Source organism: Vulpes lagopus, chromosome 12 (genome assembly GCF_018345385.1).
Source record: "Vulpes lagopus strain Blue_001 chromosome 12, ASM1834538v1, whole genome shotgun sequence".
Classification (NCBI taxonomy): domain Eukaryota; kingdom Metazoa; phylum Chordata; class Mammalia; order Carnivora; family Canidae; genus Vulpes; species Vulpes lagopus.
This window is the reverse complement of record NC_054835.1, coordinates 82,749,941-82,777,548: the sequence shown is the minus strand read 5'-3', so window position 1 is coordinate 82,777,548 and position 27,608 is coordinate 82,749,941. Positions and strand designations below refer to the sequence as shown.

Below are 27,608 nucleotides of genomic sequence, written 5' to 3'. Positions count from 1 at the left end.
TCTGTAATTCTATGTTTGGTATATAATTCATTTGGCAGTAATATAGATGTACATAATAGCTTGCTCTGTGTAATGGGATGAGCCCAGTCATGATATCAGTGCTGGCAGGTAGTGGTTAATCAGAGAACATGCCACCCAAGATCAGAGCAGATGATGAGAAAGCAGAACCAGGGATGAGGTGCGTCTAGAACACCCAGAACCCTTTACATGCTACCAGGGAGGAGGATAAGAACCTCGAGACTTTGGAGCATTCCCAGATCTGAGGCTGTCAGGGCATTGAAGAAACCAGAAAAATGTTCTGATTATCCCTTTCATGAGGCGGCATTAATAATCTATCTGCTTACACAACTGATTCTTAATTCACCAAAGATATTAAAGGGCCTTGAAAACTATAAGTAAAACTAAAATAGGGGCACCTGAGTCGCTCAGTCAGTTAAGCGCCTGCCTTTGGCTCAGGTCGTGATCCCAGGGTCCTGGGATGGAGCCTGGTGTGGGGTTCTGGTTCAGCAGGAAGCCTGCTTCTCTCTCTCCACCCACCCCACCACCACCCCCCTCCCCATGCCACTTACTCTTTCTCTCTCTCTCAGTAAATAAAATCTTTTACAAAAGAGATTAAAATAGTTCTTCAATGCAAATCCCACCTTTAGAAAGAATAACAAACACAAAATAGAAGAAGGGGTGGGGGGGAGGCCAGCCTCCAATTATGTATCCTTTAGCTCAGAAAATAATTCTGCTAACACAGTCCATACCACACCGACTTCAGTAACGGCAGCGACGGAACCTGGCCTGCCCTTTGTATCACCAGCAACCAGTCTGGTGCCCGGCACTCATATGCTCTCAATGAAGGTTCGCCTTAGTCACTGTTGTCGTGGATGACAACTGAGTATGTACAGAGAGCAGAAGTTAGTGACCGTGTCCTGCTGAGTCAGTCATAAACCCCCTGATTTTTAGCCCTCTCCTGTTCTTTGAGCTGAATTCATATACAAACATACCAAAGAATGGAACCACCCCAAATAAGAAGTGAAGCCAGGATCCAGGCTTCAAAGGATGTAGACTCCCCACAGGGCTGTTGCAACTGGAACCACTGGCACCCTGACCACCATTCCCACTACCGGTGAATGCTCTGGAATCGCTTCGTAAACACGGTACAATAGGCCGCAAGTCAGAAGACCTGTAGCCTACCTCTGGTCTTGTCATTCACGAGCTGTGTGACCTGAAGCAAGTCATTTAATTTCGCTCTTTTTTTTTTCATAAGTTAGACTAACAGTCTAATTTCAGCAATAATAGTCCATTTCAGCAATAATGTTCTGATTCTAAGCTGATCATGAAGAAGAGAAAATTGGATTCCACAAGGGCCAGCCAGCGTTCCTGATCTGTATAAATTCCCACACGGTCTTTTACTCTCCCTAATCCACATACTTTTCAGTGTGTGAACAACTAAACTGCTTACAGGAGATTTACTAGTGACATAAACTCAAGGAGGATTCCGGCAAATTACATGTAATCATCTTTCTCTGTGCTTTAGAGCAGCAGCAACTCTCACCGCTCCAACATGCTGCTCAACTGGTTAACGGAGAGGCTGAAAAAAAAAAAAAAAAACTTTCAACAGCTTAAAGGGAGGCTATAAAAATATAAGGACCCTTATGCTTTATCCAAAAAATGTTAGATGTAATGGTCCTCAAGTTTCCCACAGATGTCACACGAAGATGATGAAATGAGCAAGTGTTGACAAATGAACTCATCAGAAGAGGAGGGCTGGAAGGGAAACAGAGCCCTGGGGGGACCTCTGGGATGCCCCGTTTGCATTGCTGTGGCTCGGGCTGCTGGTAAGTGGTGCCCCCGGGCCTCCAAGCAGGGGGCGAGCTGTTTGGGGGCCAGGCAGCCTGGGTGAGGTTAGCAAGAAGTGCCCTTTGACGGTCCTTCACAGCCACTCACCAGCACCGGCCGGTCAGGGCTCTGGTGTCCTCCACTCAATGCACAACTGCAAAGGCGCAGCTGTCCACAGTGCACTACGTCCTCATCTAATAAAAGTTTTCTATCCTGTTCCAGTGTGGGGAGAGGCAGAATAAACATTCTATTCAGTTTCTCCCACTGAATGTAGCTAAAAACTGAGACAGGATTCCCGGAGCAGCCCCTGGGAGAGTCAGAGCAGGTGGGCTGGAGGGAAGGTGAGATGGGGAGTGCCCTGACGCAAGAGGGTGCTCACCCTTCTTTGCCACTGCTGCCCCCTGGCCTAATCGCCAAACTGCCTAAAACCTAGAAGTAAGCATCGGCGATGATGGAAAAAGGTCCAGGAGAAGCTGTCTCCGTTAGGCTTGAGTAGTGGTTACGGGGCCACCTGGCAGCACGGTGCAAGACAGCCCACAGGGGCCTGAAACCCTGAAGAAGGAAACCCTTGCTCCCCACTTGGAAGAGCTATGGTACTAAAGACCCTCACAGTTTTCCTCCCTATATTTCAGCCACCAAGCCACAAACACCGGGGGTGTCATGAGAAATGGCTGGCAGAGCAGAATAAATCAAATTTCAGATTTCTGGCAGGACTGAAAAGGGGGGCCTTGAGGAAATGGAAAGTAATGGGGAAGTCACAGAGAAGGAGGAGCTCAGGGAACAATCTTAAGGAGTTGACTGTGCACTCCTGGGCTCACCCGCAAGCTGTGCATGCACGGGTCTGACCCCAGACACCGGAGGAAAGACTCCAAGAAGTAAATTAAGAGTTATATTATTGCCCAGGTCCCAGGCTTGCACATATAGGTACATGCACAGGTCAAATCCAAACAGGACTACAAAGCCTCAGAAAATAGGAATAAAAGAGGGGCTGCCACAATAGACCTGGCAGATAGTGAAAGAAAAATGAGGAGACACTACACAGACATCTACGCGCATAAATTTGAGGAAATAACAGATGAAATAAACTAATTAATTGCTCAAAAACTCTGTAATATCTAAATTCATCCGAGATGAAACCTTTCTGGGGGTCAGAAGCCAAAACCAAAGCATTGGCAGGTCTGCCTTCCTGAAAGCTCAAGAGGTGAATCCTGAATCCTTTACATAGCCCTTTGCAGCTTTTAGAGGCCACCCACATGCCTGGGCTCATGGGCCTCTTCCTTCATCTTCAAAGCCAGCAGCATTGCATCTCCCTGTGCCTTTGACCTGTAATTACACTTCCACTGACTCTTCTTCCTTCTTCAATTTTTAAGGACCCTTGTGATCACAGTTGGGCCCACCCAGATAATCCAAAATAATCTTCCTATTTAAAATCCAGCTGATTAGCAACTAATTCCATTTGCAACCTTAATTCCCCCTTGCTGTGTAACTTAACATATTCACAAGTTCTGGGGATTGGGATGTGGACATCTTTGGGGGGCCGTTATTGTGTCTGGCATAGCAGTCCTTAGTAACTGGTGAATTTTAAGAATCTAGTGTGGAATTTAAAAAGATATTGGGATGTTTAAGGCAAAGTTGAAGCTAAGGAGGGGTTTCATACAGAGGCCAAAGAGAGCTTGCTTATATATGACTGGAAATTGAAATTTTTTGTTCTTATAAAATCTCCATACTCCATTAATATTACCCAAAGGTCAATAACTGTTTTGGGGTCAATATCTCCATAAGCATGAGGTTGAATTAAAAGTCCATTTGGTGTTCTGTGTGGTTAGGAAACCAATGAGTGCATCACATCACATATTATAAAATATAAGCCTAAACTGAAGTTAGAAGTCCAGTTTAACATGATAAATGTAATCACAGAACACAAAAAGGCATAACTTATTGAGGTACCTGAAATAAATAGAATTTCATTAGTGAAAAAAAAACTCTGGGAAGAAAATAGAATAATGGATGGAAAAATATCAAAATTATTCTTACACAATGTGGGTTTTTTTTAAGATTTTATTTATTTATTCATGAGAGACACAGAGAGAGAGAGAGAGAGAGAGAGAGAGAGAGGCAGAGACATAGGCAGAGGGAGAAGCGGGCTCCTCACTGGGAGCCTGATGTGGGACTCGATCCTGGATCTTGGGATCAGGCCCTGAGCTGAAGGCAGACACTCAACCGCTGAGCTACCCAGGCGTCTTACAATGTGTGTTTTTGAAGAATAATCATTTGATTAATTATATATCTATGACCAAATTGGGTGATGCGGAGCAATATCTACAAGGAAAATAAAAACACCTTCGGTTTTTATTTGGTCAAAATAGAAATGTCTCCATCTGGCAGTAGCTAATGAGAAGTGTAATCTAGGATTCTATCAGATAGAGGGTGTCTCTGTTGCTTGTCAATAGACAGTATTGACAAGTGACTGTTACTCTATGTTAGTAAATGTATTCCTGGGAAACAGATAAATGATTCTCATGCTTTCTTCCACAGAGGGTGCTCCTGAGAGAGGACAGTACTTATACATGCAATCGTCATCAATGAGATTTAAGCTCAATTTCCTGTACAATATTTCTGATGCTGCCTTTTTCTTTCACTCCACATAATATAGTCAACTATTTGAGAATTAAATTCATGTTATTATAGGCATAACACAAGAACCTACTAACTTCTTGAATTCTCCCTCTCTTTGATACCAAAATAGTTACCATCTGGGCCCCCAAAGTACCCCTTCCCAAGCTGGGAGAATCGGCAAATGGAGCTGACATTCTGGCTATGGCTATGCCAGGCTTCCCCGCCACTTTTCCCCAACCCCACCATCTCACAACTGTTCTCCATGCTGGTGATGTTGTTTCTGCTCTAGCCTCATTCAGAAACTAGACAATGCCTTTCTTTCTCCAAAACACAGCTAATGTGAGACTTTATTCTTAAGGACTTCACGAAAGGAGTCCTGCTACAATATAAGTTACCCTCACTTGGAGATCTTTGTTTTCTCCATGATATATCTCAGACACCTAGAATATTGCCTGGCAGGTAGTAAAGCCTGTTGAATAAATGCAAAGTTTTTGGAAACATAAGGCAATTACAGCACAAAACGGTAGGAAACTCTACTCCTAAAATCAATTAGTCATTCCTCAACTCACAACTGAAGTCCCAGGACCCATTCATTCTTCCCACTGAGGAAAACTCCAACTTTGTTCTAGCCATCCAGGAGAAATCAAACTGGCTAACCCCATAACAATCTTACAGACATGCTATTGTGACTCCAGAAAAGTCATTTGCATTGCTTTGTAGACTAGTTGGATTTCTTTTACTCCAAATCTGACATTAACAAATAGGATCTTATTTTACCTTTACACAACTAAAGGTTCATGCAAATGTTTACTCCAAAAACCAAAATGACATCTTTATCTATATCTTTCCCCAGAATGATAAGGAATTTATTTTTAGCAACACAAAGTGCCAATGAGAGCTTTGAAGTTCCAGGGTTTTTTCCTTGAACACCGCAAAGGATCCAGATCAGTTGTCTGCCTTCCCCACCTCTCCTGCCCTGCATACACACAGCAGCCTTGCAGGTGGAAAGTGTTTCCCAACCCATTGTTAAAGGAAGGGAAGGAGATGATTTGTCTTTTTATGGAATTGCTAACCAGCAAGGTACATGCAAAAATAATTTTGACGTACATGCAAAAATAATTTTGAATATCTTCTAATTCTTTTCATTTTTAAAGATAAGTGGTATGTAAACTGCCATGTGATGACTGGTATTAGTAACATATCAACACTGATCTTCCCCCACAACCAATGGTCCATCCCAGGTGTTGTGACACTCCAGCCGAGAGCACAAGGCAGTCATTCTAACCTAAGATCTTCCCTCTCCTAGTTTTGTTTCCAAACTTACACATGCTGTGAAAGGAGTATTTTCCAAAAGCACAGGTACAGATTTGGAATAGAAAGTAAATACATGGATATAATCAAAGCAATAATAACTCTATATCATAAGAAAGCTTGTACCATATAGCATGGCAGCCAACAGCATAAGTAGTGCTTCACACTACCTAAATCTCAAGAGTTTTGGTGACGATACAAGGTAGTAGTTACATATACAGATTTTGGAATCTAAGGATATGGGTTCAAATCCAACTCTACCTCTCATTGCTGTGAATGTGAGCAAGTTATAGAGTAAGCTGTCAGACCTGGTAAAAGATACCTTAATATAGATCCTAGAGGGTATCATACAGTGATAGAAATACAGTGGTGCTTCTAGAAAATCAGAACCCCAACTCAGTTGGGCCTTATCAGTACCATCTTATAGCTTTTTTTGGCTCTATTCATTTACTCTTCATCTTCCATAGCTGCTATTTCATACCTTTTCCCTTTCCTCAAACATGTGCCTGCATCTCACCTCTAATGCTAGTGAGAAAAAAAAGAAACCATCCTAAGTAGGATGACTATATGATTTTTCATCAAGAGTGAGACAATTTTGAGAGCTAAGTCTTATAATTACATCAGGACAATAGGTATCAATCAAGATTTTTTAATTATAATTAAATTAAATTCTTATTGAAAACTCAAACTCAATATATTCCAAACTAAACTTATCTGCTTCAAAATTTCTGGCCCATCTTCCGTGTTTCCAGCCTCAGTAAATGGTTTACTGGTTTCCCTGGATGAAAACTGGAGCCATCCTTGGTTTTCCCTTCTCCTTCTTCCTCTATATCCAGTCAATTCTATTTTGTAAATATTATTCAAATCAGTTAACTTTTTATCATTCTCATTGATACTAACCCAGTTTAGATCCTCATCATCTCTCATCTCCAAAGTGGCTGCAGTCACTAGCTAAAAGTATGTCAGAAATAGGGTCTCTGGGTGGCTCAGCAGTTGAGTGTCTGCCTTTGGCTCAAGGCCTAATCCTGGAATCCTGGGATTGAGTTCCACATCAGGCTCCCTGCATGGGGCCTGCTTCTCCCTCTGCCTGTGTCTCCACCTCTCTCTCTGTGTCTCTCATTAATAAACAAAATATTTTTTAAAAGTATGTCAGAAATATAAACTATAGGTCAACTGCTTTCTTTCCTTGCTGTCTTTTAAGGATAATGCCCCTAAAAAGAAAACTGTCTCAAAGGAAGTGGAACACAGAAGGGAAGAGCAAGCACATGAACCTCCTAGGTAAACTATACCTGAAGCCACATTTCTCAAACTTTCCAGCTATCTGAGCCAATGCATTTCACTTTTTTTTTTTTTTTAAGATTTTATGTATTTATTCATGAGAGGCACAGAGAGAGAGAGAGAGAGAAAGAGAGAGGCAGAGACACAGGCAGAGGGAGAGCCCAGTATGGGACTAGATCCCAGGACCCCAGGATCATGCCCTAAACCAAAGGCAGACACTCAACCACTGAGCCACCCACACATCCCCATTTTTCTTTTTTATTAAACAAGTTTATTGCATTTCCATCACCTGCAACTTAAAAGTCCTGACTTTAAAAAATCATGTGACCAGGTCATAATCTACCTATAGCATAGTACCTAGCCAGGTGATTAACAGGTTAAATGGATGATGTATACAAAACACTCTACATTCATCTTTACCTCCATACCAATAAAGAGCAATGTGTTTTCACTCATTCAAACAAGCATTTATTGAACATATTCTATGGATCACTGTTCTAGATACTGGGAATACAGCCCTGAACAAACACACAAAGCCTTGCTCTAATGAAATGTATATATAATATATTCAAAAACAAGGGGTGAGAAATTAAAGTATGCTGTTTGCTCTAATGAAATGTATATATAATATATTCAAAAATAAGAATTAAGAAATTAAAGTAAAATATCTACTATTTTTGTCCATGAATCTTAGAAAAGCCACCTGGATTTTTACAGCAAGATATCATGTCTGAATCAAAGAAATTCTTCAGTGTCTATCGGCATATTTATATAAAAATAAATTTGGGACATGGTATCCATTAAAAATGGGATCTAAACAAATGTCAGGGCTTAAAATCTAATCAGAAACAAATTGTTTTTATAGAGCACCAAAGATCCTGGTCATAGACACTCAGGTTCACTAACCCTTATTCAAGGCACCATGGTAAAAAAAATAGAACACTTAGACTCAGAAGTCCTAGAGTTGAATCCTGGAATTAAGTAAAAGCTATGTCTTCTTGCTACACACTATTTTCTCATGTATAAAAGGAGGATTATAACATCTAATTTTTCAGGAGTCTTCATTTCACTTGGAAAGGTAGCCAGTGATTATTAAATATTAGTTGGACGAATTAATGCTAATACACATATTAAGTGAGATCATATATATGAAATATGCCATAGAAATAGTAGTTACTTTCAGCATTATTATTATTAATTTCTGCCAGAGCTGAGATTATGGAAGAGTTGTGTAGGAGAAGGTACTAGAAAGAAGAGGAAGTAGTATAAGAACTGACTTGAAACAGATTTAAATGTCTAAGCATCTGAGAGAAGAGTAAGCAAGGCCTACAATAACAAGCAACATTTCCAAGTAGAGAAGTTTGGTTCTACTGCTTCCTGTCTCTGGACTACCTTCTTTGGCACCTTCATGATTCTCTCCATAAAAATTCGTAATCCTACACTCCGTCTGCCTACCAAGACTACCTCTTTACTTAGCCACACTGCTATTTTTTAAAAGCTAGTTTTAGGAAAGCAATCTGATTAAATGATAATATTACAGTGTTGTGAAAATGTTGCTATTTTTGTGCCCTTCATCTTTACTTGCCAATGAAATGTCACCTCCTTCTTCAGTTACTTCCTAAGATTAAAATTCCCCACAATGGTAGTAGTCTATGAATGACATTTTTCCTTTTTTTAATTTTTATTTTCTAATTTTTAATAATTTAAAATGATAATAAAAGTGAAATATTACTTTAAAAATACTTTTTTTTTTATTTTAAGATTTTATTTATTTATTCATGAGAAACACAGAAAGACAGAGGCAGAGACAAAGGCAGAAGGAGAAGCAGACTCCCTTTAGGGAGCCCAACCTGGGACTCAATCCCCGAACTCCAGGGTCACGCCCTGAGCTGAAGGCAGATGCTCAACTGCTGAGCAGTTTGAGCATGATAAATGCTCATAAATGATAAAAAGTTAACTGATTTGAAGTCCCTGGGTTTAGGGACACCCAGGTGTCCCTAAAAATAGATTTTTAAAAAACCAAAATACTCCAATAGGCATGCTATTTCTTTTCCCTCTTTTTCTTTTTAAAAAAAATATGTATTCAAGAGAGAGAGGGTGTGCAAGAGAGAGCACAAGCAGAGTGTGGGAGAGTGTGTGGGATAGAAGGAGAAGCAGGCTCCCTGCTGAGCAAGGAGCCCAAAGCAGGGCTTGATCCCAGGACCCCAGAATAATGACCTGAGCTGAAGGCAGATGCTTAATAGACTGAGCCACCCAGGTGCCCTTCTTTTCCTTCTTTATTATCATCTGTCAACTTAGCTCTTAATCATATGAATGAGTTTCTCTAAGTGGCTATTCTGTTTCTTGGAAAACTAAACTGAGCATAGTTGAACCTTTTAATCTTTGGCTGACTTGTTTACCTACCCCAGCTTCTGGGAATTTAGAACAGGTGGAAATGATTTCTTGCCTTGTCTTAAGGAGTTTTCAAAATAAATGCTTGAGTATGGGCAGAAACTGTCTTAAAATAGTATCTTTGGATTTGGGGAAGAAGAAATTGATCAAGGCAAGAGAAAACCAAAGTAACGGTATTCTCCTATCTCTGAACTGCTTTCTGGACTATCTTACTTACCTTATTTTATTAAGGTAAAGTAAGCAATAAATAATTTAATTAATAAATAAAGTAACCAATAAATTATTTTATTTATTTTATTAATATTACCTTAAATATTATTTTCATTTAAATGAATAGCTTACTATTAAACTGTTATTCCTAGGGGCACCTGGGTGACTCAGTCAGTTAAGCATCCAACTCTTGGTTTCTGCTCAGATCATGATCTCAGGGTTGTGAGAACAAGTCTGTCATTCGGCTCTGTGCTTAGCACTGAGTCTGTTTAAGATTCTCTCCCTCTCCCTCTGCCCTTCCCTGACCCCTGCTTGTATGTACATATGTTTTCTGTCTCTAAAAAAAAAAGAAGTAAAGAAAAAATAAAATGTTATTCCTAGCATAATAAACACTATGTATATAGTTAAATGAATTATATATATATAATTATATATAATTAAATTAAATTATATTAATGAGTTGATTTAATTTTGTTAAGCTTTCATTAGAACATGCAATATTATTATATATTCCCTAAACTTTTGAAATTTCTGACATGGCATAGCTGCTTGCTCATAACTTTTTAAAGAAGAGATGATATTGGTCACGGACATGAGATCATTAGGATAGCTGAGATAAGGCTGAGGACCTAGGATGGTCTACAGAATTGGGTCAGACTCAGGGAAGAACTCGGAGCCTCTAAGTTCAGGTATTCTGGAACCCTTTGAGCCATGGGCAGCAGAAGCATGCATTTATTCTAGAAGACAAAAAGGCTCACAAGGGGTCAAAAATCAGTTTAGAGAGTATAAGGGGTCACAGCAAACAGGAAAGTGTATGACGTAGGGGTTGATAACATGGCCAGGTTGAGTGAAATTCATGCGAACCAGTAACAAGCAGAAGCTTTCTATTTTGCCAGCTTCCTGTTTCACCTCCTTGGTTTTTATGTGATTCCCACCAAAATAGAGACAAAGCAGCATGATGTGTCTAGATCTGAATAAGGAAGTATGTAATAGAATGTATAGATGAAAAGGGAGGGGCAAGAACAGTAGGGGAAGGGAGGGGCAAGAACAGTACAGAACAAAGTTCTCAAATAAAAAAAGAACAAAGGTAAGAAAAATAAAATTGCAAATGCTTGACTTTGGGAATAAAATAATCTGAGCATTATTTTAAGTACCTGCATTCTCACTTCCCCCTTTGTTTTTGTTTTAAGATTGTATTTATTTATTCATGAGAGACACGGAGAGGCAGAGATATAGGCAGAGGGAGAAGCAGGCTCCTCACAGGGAGCCCAATGCAAAACTCAGTCCCAGGACCCCAGGATCACAACCTGAGCCAAAAGCTCACTGAGCCACGCAGGTGCCCCCTCACTTCTGCCTTTGTATTTTATTCTTAGAGTTGGCAAGACTTGATAAGCAAATTTAGGAAATTCAAAAAAGGGACAAGAAAAACTCCCCTACTATATCTAAAGAAAACAATGGCTATCCTAACATTTGTTCTCCTAAGAGTCTTTTAAAGACTTAATATTTAGTCACAAACACATCGAATAGTTGTATAAGGGGACATGTAGTATGGAAGCATCTTCATCTCAGAAAAACACAAACCCAGGCTTTCTCCAGCCTATAACTGAGACAGATTTCATCTCTGGAGCTACAGTGCTGCTATGCTGTAAAGAGGAAGCAAGCTTGCCCAGGGGTGGTCAAGAGAAAACAGAATACTAAAATCTTACTACCTGACAAAGCCCAAGAGAATCTGAAGCACCATCCTTAGACACAGATTTTTTAACTTTAGTCAGAAACTACCTCCAAGGCAATATGATTCTAAGAATAAAACAGGGATATTAGTCTTTTTGAAAAGTATTACTTTTAATACTGATTTTTTTAAAAAATGAATTATAGTTCATTGTTTCCACACTGACAAAATCTCATACCCAATACTTGTCTATTCAGTTTATCTAATCTCTCAATGAAGTGGTGGGGAAGGTATCTATGAAAATAGGAATTAAGGACTTCTATTAACAGCAATAGAATGAGCGCATTTTATGTCAAATTACATGTGCTTGGTTTATCTGAGCAAATAATTTCAGAATGAAAGGTGATATGTAAAAAAGCTAAGTTGGGTAAACAGTGAAAGACTTTTTCAGAAAGCTAGATTTTTAATTTGAAAATGTGTACAAGAAGCAAAGATGGGTCAATGTGAATTTAGGGTTGAGCGCAGCACACTGGTATGGAGAAAACTATTCTAAAGCCAGTAAAGAAAAGCCTACCATCATCTCTCTATTATGACAAACAGCTTAGTAAATTGAAAAGCCTTTTCAGACCAATCCTTAAAATTAATTAACTCCTAGAAATCCCTGGAAACCAAATGACAAACTCTTGACGTTTGTTCACCGTTCTTTTTAATATCAGCAACATGAAGGCAAGAGAACAAGGGCCAATTCCCAGGGACATTTAGTAAAGTTTGTCCTCCACTGAAAGTCCGGAAATCTAAGTTTCAATAGCCATGGGACATTTGCCTACTCATTTCCCCTCTCTGGGTCTCAATTCCCTTATCAGAGGATGGAAGTGCGATATAAACCATACATCCCCCCCAGCATTTGTTTGTAGTAATAAACCCCCCATGCGTTATTTAGGCACAGGGGTAGATTGTTCTAGGTAGGAATGGTCATCAAATACCTAAGGTGATTTTGCAATCTTTATATCGTCTCTTGAATGATGAAGCCCTTGGCCTGGACTCTCCTTCCCTTCCCACTGGCCGGGAACTGACCACAACTGCGGCTACCTTAGACCCAGCCTGGGAGCCACAGGATGAGGATAGCAGCAGCCTGGGCTCCTGCCAGACATCACTAAACATTGAAGTTTTGATTGTCAATAAATAGAAGAAACAGAGAAGTTTTTGCTTTAGGGAATAAAACAGAAAGAGTAAACCTTTTTATCTGGACAAGGGTGATCACAGAAGCACATGTTAAAGTTTCAGATCAATTTTAAATGATGGTCTTTCTTTCTTAGCAACTTAGACTCACAGGCCCCTTCGTTATATCTTTTAATTGCTCTGTTAATCACTTTCAATATCCTTCCAGTTTACCACCATGCAGTATGACAATAGATTACCTTCACTACAAAGGCTATCTTTAAGTTCCCACGGGCATTTAGTAAAGTTTTATTATCCCCAGGCATAATCCTATGAGAAGATTAGATCACTAAAAGTAGTTTTCTGCCTATCAGCATAAAGCACCAGGGAAGGCTTGCAGATGATGTGGGGTTTGCAACCTGAAATCCTGCAGCTTATATGGGACAGCCAGAAGGAGCTCTGGGAAAGTCACCTGAATCAGACTTGCTTTTGCTTATGCAAGTCAGTGACCAAAAAGGAACTTAAGGAACCCTCTTCTGGCTTGTAAAAGCCCAGACTTAAATACTTGATTCTATTCAAATTTTATACCACACACAAATTGTCTTTTTATTCATTGTTAAACATATTTATATAAAGATTTTATTTATTCACGAGAGACACAGAGAGAGATGCAGAGGCACAGACAGAGGGAGAAGCAGGCTCCCCAAAAGGAGCCCAATGGAGGACTTGATCCGGGGACCCAGGATCACACCCTGAGCTGAAGGCTGATGCTCAACCACTAAGCCAGCCAGGTGTTCCTATTGTTAAACATTTTTATTAGCAATCTGTTCACTGGAACTCAATGTAAAGTATCAATGATCTCAAAAAATCAAGAGTTGAGTTACATTCTTTGTGCAAAGTTAAACTTTGCAATCAGTTGATGTCTAAAGGAGAAAAACACATCATGGATGATAGATAAACTCAGAAGCATAGAAAGTTTCCCAAGAGAGCATTTCACACAAGGGAGAGATTTGGGTACCCCAAAGACTGGGCAAATGGCATCCGTGGCCTTGGAGTAAGGAGAAGTAGATCTAAGGGAAGGATTAATGGAACACTAAAAAAAAAAAGAGAGAGAAGTAGAGAGATGTGATATAGTTAGTGTCTAATCCACCTACTAATTGGTCTCCCACACTGAAGCCAGAACAATCATTTAAAAACACAGATCCAATCATTGTCATTTCCCTGCTTAAAATCGAAGAAAATGGCTTACCATGGCCCTTAGAAAAATGTACAAAATCCTAACCTGACTTAAAAATGTGTTATGGACCCTAATTATCTTTCTGATGTCACATCAAAACATGAATCTCATCCATCTCCCCAGGCTCTACATGCTGGGCATTATGGGTTGAATTGTGTCACGTGTTGAAGTTCTCTCAATACTTCAGAATGTGACTTTCTTTGGACACAGGGTCATTGTAGATGTAATCAGTTAACATGAAGTCACTCTGAAGTAGGGTAGGCCTCTAATCCAACATGACTAGTGGGTCTTACAAAAGGGGGAAATTCAGAGATAAACACACACACATGGAGAATGCCATGTAAAGAGACAGGCAGAAATGAGAGTGATGCTTCTACAAGTCAAACAACACCAGAGATGGCGAGCCATCTACCAGAAGCTGTAGGAGAAGCATGCAACAGATTTTTTCTCATAGCCCTTAGAGGAAGCCAACCCTGCTGATATCTTGATCTTGGACTTCCAGCCCCCAGAACTGTGAGACAATAAATATCTGTTGCTTAAGCTCCCCCGTTTGTGGTGCTTTATTACAGCAGCGCCAGCAAACTAATGCACTAGATTTCTCTCAACTCTACATGGGCCTTTGCCAGGGCTATACCTTCCACCTACATAGAGCAATTTCCCTTCTTTCCTGGCCATGCCATACTTAAGTCTTGCTTTAAGCACCATTTCCTTGAGAGAGAAACCTTCCTTAACCCCCAGAATAGGTAAGATTCCTCTTCTCCCTAACCTAAACTTACCATAAATCCAACAGGATCCTGAACTTCTTCAGAGCACTGTGCCCTCCTGAATTATTTATTTGTTTACTTAATGCCTGTCTTCTGCATCTGCCTGTAAGCCCAGGGTAGGACTGTCTGTCTCACTCATAGCCGGATCCTCTGTGATTGGCACATAATTAGTGCTCAAGAAATATTTATTAACTGGGTCCCTTGATTTTAACTTGGAATCCTCTGTTCTCAAATACTGTTTCAAAGATCCCACATCCTTAGTAATAATTCCCACCAAAATATTTCTATCCTCATGTATATATTCATGTGCCTTAAGGCACCCTCATACTTCTATAATTTGTTGTTGTCATACCTAACATTTTATTTCATTCCACCACACATCTGTATAAGCAATAACATTTGTAAATTTACTAGTCTCCAGGAATGTTTTTGATTTGGATCCTATATTACTGAAAAGAATTTCAATTATTTGGCAAGCTGACATCCTCATAAGATTCTATCTGTCCAGAAAGGCAGATGAAGGAAGTCATGTGAGAAAAACACTAGAGGAATGAGGCAGTTTTTTAAAAAGACATTCATTTAACCTGGGTTTACTGATAGGAAAACTTTTGCTGATGTACTGAGGTGAGAGGCTTGATGATAATTATGTAGAATCTATGGAATAGTAAAAGTTAATCTCAAAACATGCATATCTATATATCCATCTTTCCTTATCGATATGGATATATTTGTAAAAGGGGGAAAAAGAGAAAATAATTCTAGGTAGATTATTTCTACCTCTCAAGTCAAGCCTAACTTAGTTTGACTTTTGATCTCAAAGAGTCAAACCAATTTAGATCAGAAATCTCTCTGCAATAAAGCTCTTAGTGTGTGTTTACTGAGTGGAAGCATTTTGATTTATTTTAAAGAGAAGTTTCTGAGTAAATGTGAGTTCAGCAGATAGTCTTTTAATAGGAGAAGAGCTAGAGATACTACATTATTGGGTTCCATATTTTCAGATGGATTCTGTTGGTCACAGAAGGACTAAAGGATGGCAAGTCTGCTTTGAATTCCATCATATATGACATAGACTATAGTAAGGCCTTCTGCTCTTGAGCACAGAAGGAACAAAGTGACTAGACTCATCATAGTTGTTCATTTAGTAAATCCTTCTTCCAGCATTTATTCTGTGTCAACTTCTGTGGTGGACACTGTTGAATAAAGTGGAATAAAAATAATAGTAACAATAAGAATAGCTTATTCTTATTGCCTGCTGATTATATGCCAAGCCCCACACTAAATGCTTTCCATACGTCATCTCCTCTAATCCTCACCATAGCACTATAGTGTACATACTGTCATTGTCCTCATTTTATGAACAACTGAAGTCCCAGAGAGGTCTAGTAGTATGAACAAGGTCAAAGAGCTAGGATTTAAGGATAGCTACACCTGACTCCAATGCCTGAGTTCCTACCTGATGCATTATACTACCTCACAATATAGAATGACTCAATTACTATAATTTTTCCAAAAATCTATAAAATTCAGGTTAAGCTTCTGACCTGAGAAAGATAATGTAGAAATGAGTTTGAGAAAGAGGATTTAACTCCACAATAATACAGAAATGGTATTAAGTAATCTTTTCTTAGAATGAGTTTATGGGCCATTTCACATAAGCTCCCCAAATTCAAAAGTCAGGATTATAATGATTTTGGCTCATCTCAAGTGAGCTTAAGAAAAGCAGGAATGAAAGAAAGGGCCTTTAGAACTTCAGGTTTACTGTGTGTGCATGTGTGTGTGTGAATGCAAAATAAAAACAGGGTGGAAAAGAGACCTGAAGTTTTCAGTCAAGAAAGAATCCAATCTGTTTTTTACCTAAGGCGGAAATTGAGTTTGTGTACATTTTTTTTTAGATTTTATTTATTTATTCATGAAATCCACACATAGAGGAGAGAGAGGCAAAGACATAGGCAGAGGGAGAAGCAGGCTTCACGCAGGGAGCCCAACGTGGGACTCGATCTTGGGTCTCCAGGACCATGCCCTGGGCCAAAGGCAGGAGCTGAACCACTGAGCCACCAGGGATTCCCGAGTTTGTGTACATTTTTGATAGAAGAGAATCCATAGCTTTCATGAGCTTCTCTAAAAATACTTTAACCCAAAATTTTGAGCCAAACAGGAAAGGAAAACATATTTTTCAAGGGTCCAGAGAGAAAGGTATATAAATACAGCTATTAGCTGAATGCAGAATTCTCAAAATAGTTGTTTTGGACACCCCAGGACAAAAGAATAATTGGCCTCTGATTCATTACTGTGTCCATGTATTCCCTCACTTGTGTCATTTTGGTACTTTGTCTTTCATGTTAGGGACTGCCTGCATCTTCCCTACTACTGAACTTGCCTTCAATTAATTTAACATTCCTGGCCCCTTTCTACCTCTTTAACTAATTCAGTCCTGGCAATAATAGGAGTGACTTAACCTAACTGTTGAATGTGATAGAGAAACTGCTGAGACCTTTCAGGAAACATGTGTTCTCTTCTATAGTATATGTAGATTATACATTTGGAGATAGGGATAACTGCTCTGTTCTAGTGCAGGCAAAACTAAACAGTTGAACCTCTTAATTCTAGAGTATTAGAAAGCCAATTTGTCCATAGATATAAATAAAATTCTCCAATAGCACTTTTGTCAATAATTAAGGGCATTTTTTTTGTCCTCTCTCTACCAACTTTCTTCTCATTTCTCAATTATTCTAAAACTGAGTGAGGAAGCATTTTATTATTTTTTAGTCCCCTTCAAAGACCCCAAAACTACAGATAAATTGATAATAGTAGCTTTCAAGCAGAACACACAAAGAAAGAAAAAAACTCTTTGGTATATTCTGAAAATTAAAAAGGTAGAATTGAATAGAAGTGTTTTAAAAATAATTGTGGTCTAGGGACACCTGGGTGGCTCAGCGATTGAGTGTCTGCCTTCAGCTCAGGGCATGATCCCGGAGTCCCGGGGTTGAGTCCCACATCAGGCTCCCTGAATGGAGCCTGCTTCTCCCTCTGCCTGTGTCTCTGCCTCTTTCTCGGTATCTCTCATGAATAAATAAATGAAATCTTTAAAATGAATAAGAATAAGAATAAGAATAAGAATAAGAATACGAATAAGAATAAGAAAGAATAAGAATAAGAATAAGAATAAGAATAAGAATAAGAATAAGAATAAGAATAAGAATAATATTGGTCTAGATTTTCCATTCTCAAGCATTACTAATGTAGCCTGATTGGCCAGATCCACTGTGACCAATTTGTAAATGGGTATGTTAACTGTTTAACCAAAAAGTCTAAAAAGATGGTGAGAAGTTGGCTGCTAACCCTAGTTTTGCAGCCAATAGAAACATCTAATAGAGAAGAACTGGAATTAACTTTAGGGAATAAGGTGGGGAGGGGGGGCGGGGAGGGCAGATAATTCTGATCACAGAGTAGAGTCTCCTATGTAATGTTCAGATTTTTTGTTTTCTAGCCATCCTATCTTTCATCCTTCATTTTCTTGTCTATCGATCATAACTAAAGCAGGCATTGGCCATGACAATATGCTTTGCCCACCTTCTACTACAAAGAGTATAGTTGACCAAGGGCCCCAGATTTGGAAATCCATACCAGTATTTGCTTTTAGGCTACTCCTCTTAGGCTGTTCCAGCCAATGACTAAGTGTAGTAGTGATACTAAGACAGATTCCCTTTCAGAGAGACATGAGATTTTTGTTGGCTAACTTTGTCTAGAGGATTCCCTGACAGATTTGTTGAAACTGTCTGGCACTCAACCCAATATTCCTTCCCTCCCTCTTTTCACTCTTGGTTAAACTTGAATAGGGGTCACATGTCTCCCCCAACCTTCTCTGGGTATCTTTCTACTTTCTTTCACATAGGCACCTTCCCCTAATAAACCCTTATATGCATGTTTAATCCCGTCTTGGTGTCTGCTTCTTGGAAGACACTGAGAGAAAGCTCTATAGATAACACAAGTAGAGTCCATTCACACTGGAAAAGAGCCAGAGACCAGCATTTATACAACTTTATGAAATACGAACAGAGTTAGCTAAAATTTTAGACTATAGCTAATGAAACTCCACAGCCAATGCAGAGTACCCTTTACTTTAAAGGATAGATTTTGAACAATGTCAAAGAAACAGTAACATTTGGATTTGTCAGAACTGATACTGACTTTTTAGCAAACATGAGTATTGAAGAAGAATTAGCATAGGGTTTAGTTGAGAATGAATTGTCAGTACAGTCTCAAAACAAAGAAAAAAAGTCATAGACTTCCTTAACTGTATTAACTATAAGTTTTATCAATACTACACAAAAAATTAAATGGGGGTTAATAGTAGAAACACATTATTTGTTTCTATTTAGTATGGTTTCCAGAGTGATAGAATAAGGAATAAGACCCTTTACTAATTGGTGCCTGAACAAGATACATTCTTGTTTATGTGTGGTACCAAAATAGTTCTGATTCTTGCCAATCTCTTCGCTGAATTATACCTCATAAACAAGTTGAAGCATAAAATCTTGCACTTATATTTTAGTGTATTTGTAGACAGATTCTAGAGCTGTTGTCAAATATGGTAGCCACGTGTGGCTTTTTAAATTTAAAATTAAATTGTTTATATTTGAATAAAACTTAAAATTTGGTTCCTCGATGTGTTACCTACATTTCAAATGCTCAACTGCCATATATGACTAATAGCTTCTGCAGTGGACAGCATAGAAATATAACACTTCCATCATCACAGAAGGTTCTACTAAACAGTGCTGTTCTAGAAGAATTTCCTCAGGGAAACATAGTTATCTGGTATTTAAAATTAATTCTACTACTTTTGGTGTTGGGAAGAAGTGTTGGAATCTCACTCCTCGAGCACAGCTTCTCCTCATTCCTACTAAGGGAACATCTCCTAAACACAGATGCTGTACTAGAGCATCTGTAGGCTGTGTTCTCCAGGCCACTGAGATTTTTAGGAGCCACTGAGAAGGGCTGAGTTTCTTTTGGTATGAAGATCAGGAACCAACATTTTGTTGGTATCTTTAGTTAATTTGAACTTTTGTTCATCCATGATTAATGAGATTAAATTTTAGGACACTAGGGTAGCCTTATCAGCCTCTGAGTAAGTAAGCAATCAGCCTAGAGAGGGGATATACTATCCTTTTGTAGAAAGACAGGATGGACATAGCAGTCAGCATGACTTAGAAGTGGTGTGACTGGGGCAGCCCCAGTGGCCCAGCAGTTTGGCACTGCCTTCAGCCCCGGGTGTGATCTTGGAGACTCAGGATCAAGTCCCACGTCGGGCTCTCTGCATGGAGCCTGCTTCTCCCTCTGCCTGTGTCTCTACCTCTCTCTGTGTGTGTCTGTCATGAATAAATAAATAATATCTTTTTTTTTTAAGTGGTGTGACTTAGAAGATCCAGGGTTTGAGAATCTACTGTGGCTAGGTGAAAAAACTGAATTTCAAATGGGAGGTAAAAAGGTAGCATTCCTCACGCTACAGACACACCATGGCTCTGCTTCTAAAGTAGTCCACATTTACAGAGTATACTGAGTTTTAAACAGAACAGCAGCATCTCAAGAGAAAGGAATCCTTCTGCTAGAATTGTTGACCCTGCTGCGGGATAAAAAAGCACTCACTGACAGACCCAACTGAGCAACTCCAAGTCTTCCCCGCTGATAGCTAGGTGATCAGAAATAGTATGGGTGACTAAATGACTGAAGGGGAACATCTCCTAGGCACAGATGCTGCACTGGAGAAGCAAAGAACCATAGAACTACACTTAGAGCATCTAGGGGCATATTTATCTGGGTCTTATGTGGGGACTTCTCTCATACTCCCATGACTTCAGTTATTCCATTAACTTTAAATTGGTTTGGTTTTATGGCTCCTGTTGCTCTTCTTGGCCTTTAGTGAGACAACCTATTCTGGATCTAGCTTGATTTTATTTTCTATTACATTTCCCCCCTTGAAAACAGGGTAGTTCTACCCACTAAAGCATTGGTCCATGATCATTCTCCTCACAGTCTTGCCACATTCTCAACTCCATTCTACTCAATCCTCCTTTCTTCCTTCAAGTCTCCAGAATTATAGATGGAACAGAATACATCTTCTAGGAGCAGATTTATATACTCAGCTCACTTTCCAGAGGATTAAGAACTCTTGGACTTTTGATGAATCACTGAATTCTAGTCCAGAAACTGATACTGCACTGTATGTTAACTAAGTAAAAAAAAAAATTTTAAAGAACTCTCTGATTTTTTTCAGATTATTTAAATCTCTTATTAAACTAGCCCTTCATTCACTCATCAATAAACATTTATTGAGGGTACATTATGTGCCCACACACTAGTTTAGGACTGAAGATACAATAGTGAACAAGGCATACAAAGATCTCGAACACAGTTGCTTACATTTCAGTGAGGGTAAACATAATAAACAACTCAAGAATTAAATTATTTCTAATAGTAAAAATTGCTATTTGAAAATAACAAATAGTGGGGTTGTAGGATTTAGAATATTAGAGGAGATTGATTTAGATAAATTGATCAGTGAAGGTCTCTCCTAGGAGGTGAAAATTGAGGAAAAACATGAATAATGAGAAAGTCATGTAAAGACCTAGGGGAAGGCTTTACAAGGATGAGAGAACAGCAAGTGTACAGGCTCCAAGACATGAATAAGTTTGGCATATTCATGGGAAAGAAAGAGGACCATGTGGCTAGAACAGCTTAAGAGAGGGAGACATTGGAAGAAGATGAAGTTGGAGAGTTAAGATCATGAGGTTCTAGCAAGGAACCTGGATGTGATTCTAATTGTAAAAAAAAAAGATCTTCAAAGAATTTGAAAAAGATGAGTAATATTAGTGACAGGTTTTAAAAGGTGCTTTCTGAACAATATATGGAAAGGAACTTATATCAGTCAAGGTCCCAGCAAGAAAAAGAGCCACATTCAAAAGGTTTTAACTGAAGAGAATGTAATAAAGGAAGTACTTTTATAGAGGGATGGGTAGGACTGAGGGAACCAACAAGTGTTAATGAATTACCTAGGGACCACAACAGTGAGGAGCTATATTACTCCAAAGCCTTAAGGGACAAGCAGAAGGTACCTGAACCACAGAGAGCTGAAGTAAGAGAAGAAAATCACTCTTCAAGCACCACTGACAGACTGTGGGAAGGAAAATGGGGTAAAACAAATACCCTTTTCTTTCTCTCTTTCTCCCTCCAATCATCTACTAGGACTCTCAATTTTTCAGACCCAACGATCAAGGCAAGACAGTCAGAGAATGTTTTTTTATACCTGGAGGTCAAAGTAGGGCAGCAAAGGGCAAAGAGTAAATATGGAAGAGAGGTTGGAGAACAAACAGGACAGCTTGCAGTGAGGCAGGAGTAAATCTGTAAGAACCAGTTGAGTACATAGCATGGTAACATGTACTACATAAAATAAAATTACAACACAGCGTAAAGATCTGTCAATATTATATACCATTTTCTGAAAATACAAAGGTACAGAAACATTTATAAATATTGTGCTTAACTAGTTTGTAAAGTGACTTCTTTCTACCGAAAGAAAACAGTGCCTATGAAAAATAACCTTAGTATCTTTTGAGATAAATAAAGGAAGAACCAGTTATGTCAAAGTCATAAAATAAAAAATAACAAAAAGCAGGTCATATGGGAAAAATTTACTTTATCTTCTGGGTCCGTTCCCCAGGGTACTCATGCTGGCCTCCCTAGCTCTTGAATAAATACTCTCCCAGGTAGAAATATGAATGATAAATGATTGTGGGCAGACATTAAAACTATGCTTCCATGAGAAGCAAACATTAACTGCAAGAGGAATGTTCTCATAACCACAGTGCCTGAGACCCAGTTTTTATCCCACTTTTGTAATATCTCAGGGTTTTCTCCACTCTTCACTACCTGCTGAGGTCTCCTTTGGGATACTAAGCAATAAGAAACTTTAAAAATAAAAAATGAGTTTTGTTAAAACAGAAGAAAAAAAATCAGAGAACTTTTCAGCATAATAATATACCAGACTTATGAGAAGAAAACAATCAGCAATAGTAAGAAAGGCTGAAAGGAGGGGGGACACAAAATCCTTTGGCATTTAATAATTGGGAATTTTGTTAATGGAGGAACTAATCTTAGAAGGACAAACATTTGTTGTATGTAAGTGAAAAACCATAGAATTTTCCTCCAGAAACCAATATTGCACTGTATGTTAACTAACAAAGATTTAAATAAAATCTGGACAAAAAAGAAAAAGAACTCTATAAAAAACAGAGATAAATACATTAATGTTGGCAGAGGGGGGCGGAAAGGAGAAACATTTGCTTGCCTTAGTGCTTTGCTCTATTCTCCTTATCTCTCTTGACCTGGGCACAAATTCTAGGCCCTTTCTACCACTCCCACCCCAAGAAGTAAGATAAAAACAAATGCTGGTGGATTGGGTAGTGAAGGAAAGAACATAGCAATGGCGAACTGGCTGAGGACTAAGAGGCAAAATATACTTCTATTTCTGTCTATGAGAGAGTAAGATGGTCTGGAATTACCCTCCAGGCCACTAGAAAACTAGAAGAAAAAAAATACAAGGAACAACTATTTTCAATTATTGGATAACAGCACAACTCTTCATGACTCTTGAAAAATGGAAGCATTGGGTGGGAACTAGGTGAACCTTACCATAACTGCAGTGATGCAGGGAGGAAGAACTAAAAGGGAATGCAGCAGTCTCACTGTGTTGAATGAACACAGATTGGAGTTCAGAAAGGCCAAATTTGATAGAATTTGCAAGGCAACATACCTCAGAGTATAAAATCACATGCAGAAAGAGCTTCAGAAATTTGTGTAAGGCTCACCTTGAGTCTCCACCTAAATAGCAATCTGCTTACTTAGAAGGTAAAATCTCAGGAGGACAGACAAGAACACTTTCTAAGGAATAAGAGGAATAGTTCCTAAAGTTAAGAGCCATTCAGGAAGAGTTTGAATTCCCTCCAGCCAGAATGGAGAAACTTTGCCGAGAACACATAGCGTAGTACAGTAGACTGTACGAGAGCCATGCCTTAAAGGTGAAAATAAACTTAGTTCTAGAATAGAAGCTACTCTATATCCACCCAAGATAAAAGACAGGCCATGAAATGATCAAAGTCATCCACAAGTGACTTAACTTTCTTCAGAAAAAATTCAAAACTCACTAAATTAACAAAAATATCCAGCCCTCATCAACATAAAAATCAGAGGTCTAGCAATCATTAAAAAGAAGTTAGATATGCAACAAAGCAAGAAAACTTTGCAAATAACTGGAAGAATCAGTCCATAGAAATTTCCAGAAATAACAGAGAAAGAATTAGAAGATTGAGAGCTTAAAATGATATCATACATTTGCTCCAATACTCAAGGATGCAAAGGGACAAAATGAACATAATGGAAAAAATGAAAGACATATGAGAGAACCATCTGGAACATCTAGAAATGAAAATTATAATAACTAAAAGTAAAACTCTACTAAAAGCAATTAAGAGTAGCTTAAGCACTATAGAAGAAAATTCAATGAAATTGGGCCATAGCAATAAAACCCATCCAAATGAAACACAAAACTAAAAAAAAGACTAAAACATCAACAAGACCTCAGTGCCCTATAGAATAATATAAAGTAGTTTAACATGGATATGACTGGAGTCTGAAGGGTGGACAGAAAAAATTGAATAGTAAATGGTCCGATATTTTCCAAATTTGATGAATTCTATTAACAATCAGATCCAAGAAGGTCAAGGACACCCAAGCAAGATGAACATAAAGAAAACAGCACAAACGCATATTATGATCAAACTGCTGAAAACAAGCATCAAAGAGAACATTTTAAAGCAATCACAGGAAATAAAACATATAAACACAGAGGAACCAAGACAAGAATGTCTACAGACATCCTGTCAGAAAGTAAGCAAGCTATGGGCCAGTGCAGAGAGAAGAAAACTATCAATAGATGATCTATATCCAGTGAAAATATCCTTGGGGGAAAAGGGAAAAACTAAAATTGAATCAGAGAAATGAAAGCTGAGAGAATCTAATAAATATAACACTAGTTAATGGAATCTTAGTTATTTACAAAATCAAGGCAGGAAAAATGAAAACAGAGAAAACACATACTAAAATAGTAGATTTAAACTCAGTTGTCAGTAATTACATTGTATATAGTCTAACTATTTTAATTATCAGAGATTGTCAGACCAGATTATAAAATAAGACTCAATCTTATACTGTTTGCCAGAAACTTATTTTATTTTTTTTTTTTAATTTTTTATTTATTTATGATAGTCACAGAGAGAGAGAGAGAGGCAGAGACACAGGCGGAGGGAGAAGCAGGCTCCATGCACCGGGAGCCCGATGTGGGATTCGATCCCGGGTCTCCAGGATCGCGCCCTGGGCCAAAGGCAGGCGCCAAACCGCTGCGCCACCCAGGGATCCCCAGAAACTTATTTTAAAGGTAAGACAAAGATAGGTTAAAATTTGAAGGATGGAAGAAAGACATAACATGCAAACATTAATCATGACAAAGTAGGAGTGGCTATATTAATACCAGACAAAGTGAACATAATAATGTTATCATGAAATGTTTTTATACAAATGTGCACGTGGAACATTCATCAAGGTAGACCAAATGTCATACCATAAAAACTAGTTTCAACAAATTTAAGAGGATTAAAACCATACCACGGGCAGGCCGGGCGGCTCAGCGGTTTAGCACCGCCTTCAGCCCAGGGCGTGATTCTGGAAACTCCGGATCAAGTCCCACGTCGGGCTCCCTGCATGGAGTCTGCCTGTGTCTCAGCCTCTCTCTCTCTCTCTCTCTCTGTATGTTTCTCATAAATAAAGAAATAAAATCTTTGAAAAAAATAAAAATAAAAACGATCACTTATACTACTATATTGCAACCAAATAAAATTGAAAATTAATAACAGAAAAAAACATCGAGAAATTCCTAAGTATTTGGAAATTAAACTATTAAGCAATATGTTGATAATAGAAGAAATCACAAGAGAAATAAGAAAATGTTTTAAAATAAATGAAAATAAAAACTGGCATACGAGTATCTGAGGATGCAGCTAAAACTGCTTAGAGAGGAGTTTATAGCCCTAATTAATTGTATTAGAAAAGATCTTGAATGAATGGCCAAACCATCATCCTTCAGATTTAAGCTAGAAAAGTAAGAGTAAGAACACATTATACCCAAGGTAAGTAGAAGGATGAAAAGGATAAATAATAGAAATCAGGAAAAATAGAAAAATGAAAAGCAAATAGAGAAAATCAGCAAAACCAAAAGAAAGTAGCTTGAAAAAAAAAATCAATGAAGTTGATAAGCTTCTGGCTGAAACTTATTAGGGGAAAAAAAGAGAGAAAACTACCAATATCAAGAATGAACCAGAGGACGTCATTATGCATTCTGCACACATTAAAAGGAAAAAAAGAGTATCACCAAAAAAATTTTGGCAAAATATTTACAAGTTAGATGAAATAGGCAAATTTCTTAAAAGACACAAATCACCAAAACTGCCTTAAGAAGCAACAGAAAATCTCAATAACCCTAAGTCTATTAAAGAACTTGATATATCAAATTATCATATTATTGCTATCATATCATATATTATAGTATATATTATAGAATTCTTCCCATAAAGAAAACTCATGGCCCAATGGCTCCCAATGGCTGCACTAGTGAATTCTTTTAAACATACGGAAAAATAATGCCAATCTGATACATACTTTTCCAGCAAATAGAATTAACTCCTGAGTTTACTAGCTTTGCAGAGAATACGAACATAGGCAATCAACTAGCTCCCTCTGATCCTGGGAGTGACAGTGCCATGCCCCTCCGGGGTACCACATACCATCAGCCCCCTGGGGGTGTGCTCCCTGCCCCTGGTATAGCATGGCTGTGCACACCAGTGCCGTGCTTTCCGCAGTGGAACTGTTGTTGCTAACACACGTGGTGCTTCTCAGCCACGTGGTGTGGACCTTGCAAAATGATCAAGCCTTTCTTTCATTCCCTCTCTGAGAAGTATTCTAACGTGGTGTTCCTTGAAGTAGACGTGGATGACTGTCAGGATGTTGCTTCAGAGTGTGAAGTCAAATGCATGCCGACCTTCCAGTTTTTTAAGAAGGGACAAAAGGTGGGTGAATTTTCCGGAGCTAATAAGGAAAAACTTGAAGCCACCATAAATGAATTAATCTAATTACATTTTCTGAAAACATAACCAGCCCATGGCTGTTGAAAACTTGTAATTTTTTTTATTTACAAAAAGGAAAGATCAAGTATGAAGACTATATACCCAACCACCATCTGATTATAAGTGACAATAAAATATTAATTCTACCCTTTTTAAAAAAAAAAAAAAAAAAAAAAAAAAAACCACCACAGCAGTGGTGCTGTGGGCCTGACTTTTTTCAGTGCATCCTTTCCTGAAATGTCAAGTCCAGTCTTGTGGCTGTGGCTGCCACTGTAGGAGTTCTTCACGAATCACAAAGCTAGCGCACATTGGAAGCTCCTACCCAGTGTAGTTTTCCAAAGTAGTGGCCTCTCCTGGTCCAAAGAAGGAGAGAGCCCCATGAGGGCAGGAGTGGCCCAGGCTTTAGGGCTGAAACGGGATGGAGGTATGGGGGCAGGAGATCTAGAGCTGCCAGTACCAAATGTGATTCCCGTTACCTATTTTCTCTATTACAATAAAGCAGAGTCTGACATATACACACAAAATGACCTAAAGAGATCAGAATAAGGGACGCCTGGGTGGCTCAGTAGCTGAGCATATGCCTTTGGCTAGGGCGTGATCCTGGGGTCCTGGGTTCAAGTCCCACATCAGGCTCCCTGTAGGAAGCATTCTCCCTCTGCCTGTGTCTCTGCCTCTCTCTCTGTGTCTGTCATGAATAAATAAATAAAACTAAATTTTAAAAAAAGAGCCCAGAATAACCCTAATGCCTAATAGTAAAAGACTAAATGCTTCCCCACTAAATTCAGGAAGAAAGTCAGAATGTCCACAACTACTTCTACTCAAATTTTTTTGGTGGTTCTAGCGCAAAAGGCAAGAAATTAAGAAGACATACAATTTTGAAAGAAAAGTAAAGCTCTTTGCAGAAAATATAATTGTGT

At 38.7% G+C, this 27,608-nt stretch overlaps 1 protein-coding gene across 1 annotated transcript; it reads left to right on the top strand.

The window, feature by feature from the left end:
• Nucleotides 1-128: 128 nt before the first annotated feature.
• Nucleotides 129-26,845, top strand: LOC121474092 (thioredoxin-like). Its single transcript, XM_041726895.1, has 3 exons — nt 129-178; nt 743-846; nt 26,459-26,845. The coding sequence occupies exons 1-3, from the start codon at nt 129-131 to the stop codon at nt 26,695-26,697; spliced, it is 393 nt and encodes a 130-aa protein (XP_041582829.1). The 3' UTR covers nt 26,698-26,845.
• Nucleotides 26,846-27,608: the final 763 nt, after the last annotated feature.

Bases quoted from the DNA above. Each gene is read 5' to 3' on its own strand.
- LOC121474092 (XM_041726895.1), top strand. From the start codon at position 129: ATGCCACCCAAGATCAGAGCAGATGATGAGAAAGCAGAACCAGGGATG. The intron at 179-742 runs GTGCGTCTAGAA...CTGCTAACACAG, and splicing joins AAAGCAGAACCAGGGATGAG to TCCATACCACACCGACTTCA. The intron at 847-26,458 runs GTTCGCCTTAGT...ACACGTGGTGCT, and splicing joins CTCATATGCTCTCAATGAAG to TCTCAGCCACGTGGTGTGGA.